Genomic DNA, 11,343 nt, shown 5'->3' on the forward strand with positions numbered 1-11,343 from the left:
TAAATATGTAACAACTGTTTTGTTTCCTTCTGTTAAGCCATTTTCTTTGGTCAAATTAAGTTCCAACTTTATTGTTGTGTCTGCCGCAATATAATACAGTTAGTTACCTGTAGTCTTAGGGCTACATAATACAGTTAGTTACCTGTAGTCTTAGGGCTACATAATACAGTTAGTTACCTGTAGTCTTAGGGCTACATAATACAGTTAGTTACCAGTAGTCTTAGGGCTACATAATACAGTTAGTTACCAGTAGTCTTAGGGCTACATAATACAGTTAGTTACCTGTAGTCTTAGGGGCATTTTTTTTTAATTTTTTTTTTATACACGCTTTTATCCAAAGTTACAGTCATGTGTGTAGTCTTATGGGTGGCGGGATCGAACCCACTACCCTGGCGTTACAAGCGCCATGCTCTACCAACTGAGCTACACAATACAGTTAGTTACCAGTAGTCTTAGGGCTACATAATACAGTTAGTTACCTGTAGTCTTAGGGCTACATAATACAGTTAGTTACCTGTAGTCTTAGGGCTACATAATACAGTTAGTTACCAGTAGTCTTAGGGCTACATAATACAGTTAGTTACCTGTAGTCTTAGGGCTACTCGCACTCAAAAATAAAATTCATTATTATTCCCATACCATTTTTTTTTTACAGAGAATCAGACAAATTATGCCACCCTCTTACACTCTACCTATTGGCTACTTAACTTATTCAAGCCTGTCTCAAAACATGCTGCCTCCTGGTGTTCTGGAGCTCAATGCTGCCTCCTGGTGGTCTGGAGCTCAATGCTGCCTCCTGGTGGTCTGGAGCTCAATGCTGCCTCCTGGTGGTCTGGTGCTCAGTACATATAAGATTCATGTTTCTGTACACATGGCATACAGCTAGATATGAGATTAATGTAGGAGTATGAGTGGGTTGTGAACAATGATATGAGAAATGGTGACAATAATGTTGCAGATGTTGTCCTGTCCTGTCATTATTTTGTCCATGTTTGTTTTAGTGCCTCTGTTTTTTCTCTCTGATCTACACTAAGAACATTTCTGTGATCAATAGACAATAAATAGACATGTCAAATGTTCTGCTTCCCTCTAGATGGTTGGTGGGCTGCTGGATTTCTGCTTCTACACGTTCGTCAACAAGTCACTGTCGGTGGAGTTTCCAGAAATGTTAGCAGAGATCATCAGCAACCAGTTACCAAAATTCAGAGCCGGGAGCGTCAAGCCCCTCCTCTTCCACCAGAAATGACTGTGTAGTGCTACCGCCACTGGCCGTGTCCACCACCGAGACACAATGCCTTAAAATCCCCTCACCTTCCCCTGACAGAGGCAGACAGGGAAGAAGAGAGGCTGTTTTTGGAGAAATTATACCATGTACATGGGATTTGCTGAATTTGGGGGATGAAACGAGCGCCATCGAGGAGGAAGGAGAGATTTGTCAAGAGGCAGAAGACGAGACGGAGAGAGCAGAATATTTTTGTTTTGTTTAACATCAATGGTCTATGATCCAGTTAATAGAATACATGTTTTCATAAGTTGAAGTATAATCAAGGATTGAACTAAACTAACCCTTTGTGTTTTCTCAGGTGTTTGACCCGCAGAACTTAACAATATCTAGATGAAATAAGTATCTATATACAGATTATTAAGATGATGATGTCTTACGTTTCTGCTGCCACAGTATATACAGTTTATTATACAGGTCATTTCTTACCTCGGCAAAGGTAACACTATAACTATCTTGTAACGTTATTCAACAGGTTAACCCACTGTGTATTCCTCTACCTGTTGCTGTTTTTAGGACGTTGTTGTAACAGAGTTCATTATCAAATCACACAAATCTCATTTTCCAAACGCATGTTGCATTGATATTGTTTTATATAATGAAAGCGTACAGGACACAGTTCGCAGAGCTATCTTTGTGTACGTTAAGCTACCTGCTGGCTGCCAGGTTTACACACACCGGCGATCAGAAAAAGGGAGAGGGGGGAAAAAAGTGCCTTTTTTTAGCTTAAAGTCTGGTTTTAGCCGTTCTCTCTCTGACTTTCCGAGGAGGTTCTCCTTTCACCATCACGGCTGACCCTCGGGGGTATGGGATTGTTTTGTTTCTATTACATGCCGTTGCAGTCAGTTTAACTGTTTTAAATGACTGCCGTGTTAGTTAGTCTGTTGCTATTGAAGCTCAGTTATGGCTCCTCGGTGTGAACTATAACAATAAGATCAGTAGATTTAAATAATACTCCCGATCTGCATACAGTATTCACCTGATCTCTTGTACACGTCTCATTTTTAAATACAATTTTAGTACAATGACCCCCCCCCTACCATTATGAGAGAATGTGAAAGTACATAGTGAAGAACATAGCTTTAACTCTATTGGATGTTTGTAAAAGGAAGTTATTAATTGTCACCTTTTTGAACTTATTTTTGTCAGCAAAAGTACTTTTGTTCATCGATGAACTAATACCCTCTTCCTGTTGCTTTTGTTTTTGAATGTGTCGGAGAGAGCGACGCGTCAGCCAATCAAAAATGGAGAGTCAGATTCCACTTTTTTAAATATTTTTTTTATGTATCGACAGCCCCAAAACCAGAAGAGCTGGTTGCTATGGTTTCCACTAAGATTTGATGGGAAAATGGCTGTTCTTGAATTTAGTTCTACAGTAGATCTTGGTCTCTTAAGGAGAATATAAATAGTAACAGTCCAAGTCAGAGGGCCCAGTGTTGACCCTCAATATTCTACATGCTGGTTTCTGTATGAACACACTGGTGTTTGAATGGATAGTAGAGTGGTGTGTGTGTGAATGAAACATGGGTAACTTGTCATTATTCATCCTTATAGCACTTACATTCTGGCAACAGTGACATATCACTGACATATCAGACAATTAGACAATTTTCTGAGATGAAAACCAGCAATACACAGGGGGTTCTGGAGAGGTGGCCACGGATGGACTCTTCTCTAGGACAACCTCCCATTGCTGCTCACACAACAACCCCTTACCCACCCAGGCATCTTGCTTACAACATCTCAGCTCTTATTGTTTCTCTCTCGCACTCTGTGTGTGTGCGTGTGTGCGTGACACAAAGGTTTTCCAGTAAAGCACTTAGTACTAACTTCGTTCTCTGTCATCTTGTTTCTCACTCAAACTGTGAGCACGTCACAAATTACTCCCTGTTCCCTTTGTAGTGTGTTACTTTTGACCAGGGCAAGGCTCTGGTCCAAAGTAGTGCACAAAATAGGGAATAGGGTGCTATTTCAGACCGTAGTCTGTAGCTTAGTGGATGAGGAGGGGAAGAGACATAAACCAGGAGATATTTTGACCCGGCAACAGAGGACTGGGGTTTCCCACCCCTGTTCTAAGGGGAAATGGTTTTCTTAAAAAAAAAAAAATGTTTTCATTGTAATGTAATTGGGGTTGTCACATTCCGTACATTTGAGGGGAATTTGTGAGAATTGTTAACCCGAGACCTGAAGCCATTGAGAAGGTTTTCTAACTTACCTAACCTGCGTTAAAAAAATGCCATGCTAGTTATTTGTTGGTTGTTATTGGGTCTATTTACATGTTGGAAAACTGACTTCTCTTATTTTCAGATGTTTCATACACGATGCTAACATGTAATAAGAAGCTATACGTTAGTGATTCTTAAGAACAACTATACCATACTCAGGTTGTTGTCATTGGTTAAAAGTGGATGTGGTCATCTATGTTCACTGATGAAACTGTTTACAACCAAAAACTTTTCAGTTTTGATTCCCAGAGTGTGTTTTTCTGACAATGAATTAACAGTCAGGGTTAAATGAAAGCTCTCCTGGCCGTTCAGGTACGTTAGTTTCATGCATACTGGACATGCCAAAATCATTAGATTTTTCACACTACTTGATTAACCATTGTTAACTTCCCAATCTATCCTAAAGGAAAACATTTTATTTCAATGGTGATACAAAAGTAGTTCAATAAAATTAGAAAATGAATCTCCCCATTTAAACTGCTTGTGGATTTCCTATGGGTTACTTTCAGTGTGGCTGTAAATCATTCTCTGCTGTTGCCTTTCATATAACCGGTATGAAACCACAAACTACTCACCTCCCCTTTATCCAAAAATCTATTGGTCTGTATTGTGCAGTACATTTTTTAATTTTTTTTACAAGAAAATCTGAAAATATGCAATAGAAATGACAAAATAGTTACATGTGTTGCTCTAAACAGAGATTATAGACATGTTCTGTCATTTTCTTTTTTTCTTTTCCAATATAAGCTATTTTAGACAGAAAATGTTCACTTTAGTGAATGAACTCTGCAGGACAGATTTTCAGGAAAACTTTCAAGTGTCAATATATACCATTTTTGATTTAGACAGAGTTCCAGTATATTAGATTGTCTAACAGGTGGCCAAAGCAAATCCAGACTCAAAGGTTTCCCTGTAGTTTCAGTAGCTCTTGGAACGACAGACGTACAGGACTGTCCTATAACACATTTTATATGTATTTTTTGTGTACTAATATTATGAATATAGTAGTCAGTCAACAAAAAAAACTTCACACAAACTGTTTTGTGAAAGTAATCAACCAGCTTCGAACCTGACAATCTGCACTACCCCAAATATTATTTAGAAATTCTATTTTGTATAAAACAAACGTTCACTTTAGAAACGTCTTATCAAGGGCAGAATGATGATGATGATGATGATGATGATGATGATCTGGTATATGCTTTCCTTTGAAGATGGCTTTGAAGATGGCTTGTTTAGCTTATAGACTATTTCAATTATGTACATATAACCCAATGCAAAGAAAAACATTGTGTTGTATTACTCCCACAAATAATAATACTTTTCTATATCTGTATTATTGCTCATCTGTAGTAGATCATGTTGATGCTTTTCCTTCCATTAAATGTTGAACTACGTCATCGTTGTGTGTGTGGTACCTTTTCTCAAAACAAGAAATTGTATGCAGATTGATCATGTTAACTCACTTTTTATCTGAAACAATGAATAAAGTCACCTTGTTGTCAGATTATACTTTTAATAATCACATGATGACGATAAGTACTGGTTCATCCAATAAAGTAGCTTTTCCTTTCTGGGGCTTATTGGTTTGGTTTGTAACCTTTTGTATGACCTTTTTATTATTCTTTAACCTTTATTTAACTAGGCAAGTCAGTTAAGAGCAAATTCTTATTTACAATGACGGCCTACACCGGCCAAACCCGGGCGACGCTGGGCCAATTGCGCGCCGCCCTATGGGACTCCCAATCACGGCTGGTTGTGATACAGCCTGGATTTGAACCAGGGTCTGTAGTGACGCCTTAGACCGCTGCACTACTCGGGAGCCCAAGGACTAGATCAAATGATTTCCTTGGCTAGCTGCCAGGAGACCTATTCTAGTTTATGAAATGGACTTTGAATGTCTTGGCACTGAAAGAAGCTACTACACCAACCTACACTTTCATGTCAGTCTAATATTGCTAGTGCTAGTCTCTTGGTCTCAGCATTTCAACACAGATTTTCTATGACCACACTTGATGCACCAAAGCCAGTGAGAATGTTGGGAGAAAGTAGCTTGTTGTTCCTTATTGAGGCCCCATAGGCTGATCCCAGATGTGTTTGTACTGTTTGGCCAACTCCTATGGTTGTGTGCATACCAAACAGATCTTGGACCAGGCTACAAGGCTGTAGCCTCTACACCATATTCCAGATCTTGGACCAGGCTACAAGGCTGTAGCCTCTACACCAGATTCCAGATCTTGGACCAGGCTACAAGGCTGTAGCCCCTACACCAGATTCCAGATCTTGGACCAGGCTACAAGGCTGTAGCCCCTACACCAGATTCCTGATGGTCTCTATAGTGAGACTGTTGTAGAGGGTTTTCTGGATGGACAGTTGACTGACCGTGATGTCACGCAAACTCTCAAGTCATATCCTGGTTGTCAGGGGAGATTGGCTCCCACCTCAGGAATGTCATAACGTGGCCTTTTTGGGTGTATATTGTGATCCTCACTCTCCCACTCTCCCACGTCAGGTTTTACAATGGGCATTGTAAAACCTGACGTGGGAGAGTGAGGTCATACATTCCTGGTAGAAACTCTCAGTATGGAGGGAGAGAGCCTTTGGGAAACAAAACTCCTAATCCCCAAAATGGAAGAATTAAACAATATTTCTATTTTTGAGAATGTGGGAATGGTCCGTGGACACTTAAAGGTCAGTCATGTCGAGTGTGTTTCATTTAGTGATCTCATGAAGGACAGGACACACACATCACTGTGTCTTTGGTTGTGTACACTTCTCAATTATTGGGTTTGCGTCTGAATGTGGTATAAAATATCTAATTGATACTTGTTTAGATATAAAGTTTTAACTAGTCAGTGGCCATGCCCCCGTGATCTCTAGTGGACAAACCAGAGACTCTCTGTCAACTGACTATCCAGCAGATGGACTGGCAATCACAGAGAGGGACAACAACGGCAGAGACTCGTAAATATGTAAAACCGCAATTTATTTTCAAATGAGCGGATTTTCGTATTCAAAATATTAGCAATTTCTATTTATGTAGTGAATCCACTCTTGAGTTTCCCTGCCTCACCCCTTTCCTTTGTCTACCAAGCTGTCATATCGGTTTTGTATGCTAGCGACTTTTTCTTTGTATCATGTAGTAACCAACGTATGACCTAGTGTGTGTTTATTTAATTCTGTGATTGATTAAGTTAGTAAGTGAATAAATAATTAAGCCAATTTGTATATTGCTGATTCATGATTCTATGTTAGGGTTCCTGCAGACGTTCAGTAATGAGACTGATGAGGTCAAATTAATTCATAAGTGGCTGCTTTGATGAGATATGAAAATATCAGGAAATTGACACTCTGAACAACATGTTCCCGTGGTGCCCCGACTTCCTAATTAATTAAAGTTAAATGATTAGTTTAATCGCGTAATTAAATTACACAGAGAATTGATTTGATAATATACAGTCTTCACATTTAATGATAGGAAACGACACGACAGGAATGTGAATCCTACTTACTTACTGGTTTCCAAATTACTTTTTCTTACCAATGTTGTCCTAAATGTACTTTGTAAGGGTGTAGTCTTTGTTGTATTACTTTGTTTAAGGGTTCCGTTCAATTAAGTATTATTTATTATTGTTGTAGGCTACAACAGTATGGTGAAAGATGAGGCCCCCAAGGATTCCTGTGAACTGGAATGGATCATTTTACCTTGTAGCCATGGTTTCTCTTGTTAGATTAGGTTTGAATGAAACATTTATTTATTTGCTCAGATTAGTCTCATTGTGATTCAAATATCTTTGGATAAAGAGGCGAGAGCCTGTATTCTCTAACAGCAGGAATGGTAATCTCGGATCAGTTTAGCCTTTTCAAATATTATTTTTTTTGTCACATGCTCCGAATACAACAGGTGTAGACCTTACAGTGAAATGCATACTTACGAACCCCTAACCAACAGTGCAGTTTCAAAAAATATGGATAAAAATAAGAGATAAAAGTAACAAGTAATTAAAGAGCAGTAAAAATATAACAATATATACAGGGGAGTGCCGGTACAGAGTCAATGTGCGGGGGCACCGGTTAGTTGAGGTAGTATGTACATGTAGGTAGAGTTAATTAAAGTGACTACGCATAGATGACAACAGAGAGTGGCGGTGGTGTGGATGAGGTAGTATGTACATGTAGGTAGAGTTAATTAAAGGGGATGCAATGTAAATAGTCTGGGTAGCCATTTGATTAGATGTTCAGGAGTCTTATGGCTTATGGGTAGACGCTGTTTAGAAGCCTCTTGGACCTATACTTGTCACTCCGGTACCGCTTACAGTGTGGTAGAAGAGAGCACAGTCTATGACTAGGGTGGCTGGAGTTTATGACAATTTTTCGGGCCTTCCAACAGCACCGCCTGGTATAGAGGTCTTGGATAGCAGGAAGCTTAACCCCATTGATGTACTGAGCCGTACACACTACCCTCTGTAGTGCCTTGCAGTCGGAGGCCGAGCAGTTTCCATACCAGGCAGTGATGCAACCAGTCAGGATGCTCTCGATGGTGCAGCTGTAGAACCTTTTGAGGATCTGAGGACCAATGCCAAATCTTTTCAGTCTCCTAAGGGGGAATAGGTTTTGTCGTGCTCGCTTTACGCCTGTCATGGTGTGCTTGGGCCATGTTCGTTTGTTGGTGATGTGGACACCAAGGAAGCTCTCAACCTGCTCCACTGCAGCCCCGTCGAATAGTGGCGTGCTCGGTCCTCTTTTTCCTGCAGTCCACAATCATCTCCTTTGTCTTGAGAGATCATAATGAATAACATAATAGGGACAGGAGGGACCTGATCCGAGATCAGCACTCTTACTCTGATGCTTCATGAATAGTTTACAGGCCCTGGTTCAAGATAACAGCAACTGCCAGCAGGTGTATGTGTAACAGGTGTCACTGTTGTATCCTAATAGTGTGTTTCTCATTTTAATCCTCCACATCCTGGGTGCGAAAAAATGTAGGCTACATGTACGCGCCCTCTTTGGTGGCCATGCTCAGCTCCCCCGCGATCAAAACGCGCGTGACCACAGATCATTGTTGTTTCTACGGGTGACTATAAAGTCCAAAAATGTTCCGGTTTGCCATCAAACGGCGATTTTACTAACGGGTTGTTTTCGTTATTGCCGCAGAGCGCGCATCAAGTGGTTATTGTCAGGTGGTCTGACCCACCGTTGCTATTTTAATTGAGAGCTTTTCCAAAAATGACGGATGCAGAAATAACGTTTTTACCGGTGGGGCAGGATAATGAGAGATTCGGAAGTAACCTGCTCGACAATAAAAAGCTGACCCGCCTATACTGCATGAATGGCGGACATCATCTGCAGATTCTCCCGGATGGAACCGTGGAAGGCAAGAGGGACGAGAATGACATTCACAGTAAAAACAGAAATACTATCATATTTCAGTGGATTTTGTTTATCAAATGAACAAAAATACTACTGTATGTAAATAATACAAACATCTTATTAATTCGGCTATTATTTAGTTTATTGAATTGTTCATCCAATCAAGAAGTTTGTATTTATCTGCATAATTAACTTTATATTCAACTGTAATACATTTGTGTTGATGCATGCTGTAATCGTTTGCAAAAGTTCACAATCGACCTAAAATAATGGACATTTCCAGGCTGTTAAACTTCAGTAAAGATAATCATCAGTCTCCCACACTAAGAATTTTCCATAATAATTGTATGGCTCAATATCAAGGACAGTGTGGGTGTGAATGACTGAAATCCGATCTCTATCGTGATCGGAATGTGTGGGATATATTTAGACTGTAACAACACAGCTGTTTATGCGCTGTCTGTAAATATGCTGACAGAGAACACTTCAGAAATACTCTTGCAGATTTGCAGACAATGTTATAAGTAATACGTTACAGTTGGTAAACGCTCCCAGTTGCATAACATCTAGCATTCATACTGAGGCTATTGAGATGACCGTTTTCTCAAAGCAAAGTCTCTGAATGTTGCACAATGACATGATAACCAAATCTAGACGACAACAAAGGTAGCTAACCCGTGTTTGAAATAGTAACCAAATTCCAGCATGTTTGTCTATGTCACTTAATTTCGGTTTGTCCTTCTAGTTTGTGTCTATTTGTTATCGTGTGGAATTCTATTTTTAAGCGTGGTTGGAATGCTTGTCCTGAACTTATTTTGTTAGTTTGTCCTCCTGTGTGTGGGGGGCTTTGTCATTGTCAATCTGACGTTGCCTTGTACCCGTTCCTTGCCTTAGCGGTCCTGCGGGTGAAATCTGTGGACCGTGGTGTAGTTGTCATCCAGGGGACAGAGGCAGGACGCTACTTGGCCATGAGCAGTGAAGGAAAGCTCTACAGTTCAGTGAGTATTAAACTGTCTGTATGACCCCGTTGTCGTGATGACCTCTTCACCCTCCCTAAACGAACCTAGCCATAAGTCACAGAAACAGTGCTGTTTTAGCATTGGTGTCAACACATTCATTTAGGATCGTGACAGGAAACATTTACAATTATTATCCTTCAAATTATTATTCATTCAAACTGTTTAGGACTACCTATAGCCTTTTAAAATGTAACCTTTATTTAACTAGGCTAGTCAGTTAAGAACAAATTCTTATTTACAATGACTGCCTACCCCGGCCAAACCCGGATGATGCTGGGCCAGTTGTGCACTGCCCTATGTGAATCACAGCCAGATGTGATATAGCCTGGATTCAAACCAGGGACTGTAGTGACACCTCTTGCAGTACCTTAGACCACTGCACCACTCAGGAGCCCGCCCCCAGAACCTTACCAATCTGTTTTTGGATTACCTATAGCCTTTGACCACCCACAGGTAATCTAATCAACGATCAGCATATGTTTGTGATGACTGACTATCTGGCTTTCTGTCTCTCCCATATAGTCCATAGTAACTGATCAGTGTTATTTCCTGGAGAAGATTGAGGTGAACCACTACAACACCTACCAGGCCCAGAAGTACCAAGACGGGAGTTGGTACGTGGGACTGAAGAAGAACGGGAAACCCAAACTAGGCTCCAGAACCCACATAGGGCAGAAGGCCATCTTCTTCTTGCCACGGCGGTTGGAGGGCACAGGGGAGTGAAGGGTGTAAGGCCAGGGGTGGATCTGAAATGGCCAAATGTAGTGCACTATATTGGGAATAGGGTACCATTTCAGACACATCCATTCCAAGGTGCTCAGTGGGAAATTGCAGGCAAACAGACAGGCTAATCAAACAGTATTTTACATGTAAACTAAGTACTGAAGCTTGTGTTGCAGGTTATAACAGCAGCAGCACTTTCGCCGACCTGTTATAGATGCTGTCACCTGTATAAACTATTATAAGCTATGTGATGGACATCTGACTGGTAGAATTATGCTAAAACTCAACCAAATTAAGCATTCCACTCCACACTATAACTGCAATCTACTTTATGCTGCTAACTAGACATCTAGAATGTATATCTTTGTTGATGACTGTTGCCCACTGTGGTCCTCTGTAGCTCAGTTGGTAGAGCAGGGTGTTTGCAACGCCAGGATAGCGGGTTCGATTCCTGGGACCAGCCGTACTTTAAAATTTATGCACACATTACTGTCATTCTTTTTTAGATAAGTGTCTGCCAAATGGCATATATTTAAATGTAATATTGAATCATGACAACACCAATGATATGTAGCCTATATATGGAAATATGAGTAGTGTCTCTCACCAGGCAATTGTTATAGAAAGCTAATGGAAAATTTATCAAATACTGTACATTGAAAACCATTTATTTTTAAACCTATGGGAACTGTTGCAGTTGGTGTCGTCATTGTCTTTCAACCAC

The 11,343-nt window shown here is 40.4% G+C and overlaps 2 protein-coding genes across 4 annotated transcripts in view; both read left to right on the top strand.

Annotated features, from left to right (window-relative positions):
* LOC123993696 (glucocorticoid receptor-like) overlaps positions 1-4,907 on the top strand; it is a 65,982-nt gene extending 61,075 nt beyond the window's left edge. For both annotated transcript variants that reach the window (XM_046296104.1, XM_046296105.1), the window contains exon 8: positions 1,094-4,907. In XM_046296104.1, the coding sequence (XP_046152060.1) occupies positions 1,094-1,246 (153 nt within the window). In that variant the 3' untranslated portion in view covers positions 1,247-4,907. The remainder of the gene's footprint in view (positions 1-1,093) is intronic.
* Positions 4,908-8,546: 3,639 nt separating this feature from the next.
* LOC123993700 (putative fibroblast growth factor 1) lies at positions 8,547-11,312 on the top strand. 2 transcript variants are annotated; one of them, XM_046296110.1, is made up of 3 exons: positions 8,547-8,881; positions 9,772-9,875; positions 10,419-11,312. In XM_046296110.1, exons 1-3 carry the CDS (start codon positions 8,734-8,736, stop codon positions 10,617-10,619), a joined length of 453 nt encoding a protein of 150 aa, XP_046152066.1. In that variant the 5' UTR covers positions 8,547-8,733; the 3' UTR covers positions 10,620-11,312. The 2 variants fall into 2 exon arrangements, with proteins under 2 accessions (XP_046152066.1, XP_046152064.1); XM_046296108.1 differs by having other exon boundaries at positions 8,556-8,908.
* The last annotated feature ends 31 nt before the right edge of the window (positions 11,313-11,343 follow it).

This window comes from Oncorhynchus gorbuscha, linkage group LG13 (assembly GCF_021184085.1).
Source record: "Oncorhynchus gorbuscha isolate QuinsamMale2020 ecotype Even-year linkage group LG13, OgorEven_v1.0, whole genome shotgun sequence".
In the NCBI taxonomy this organism is placed as follows: domain Eukaryota; kingdom Metazoa; phylum Chordata; class Actinopteri; order Salmoniformes; family Salmonidae; genus Oncorhynchus; species Oncorhynchus gorbuscha.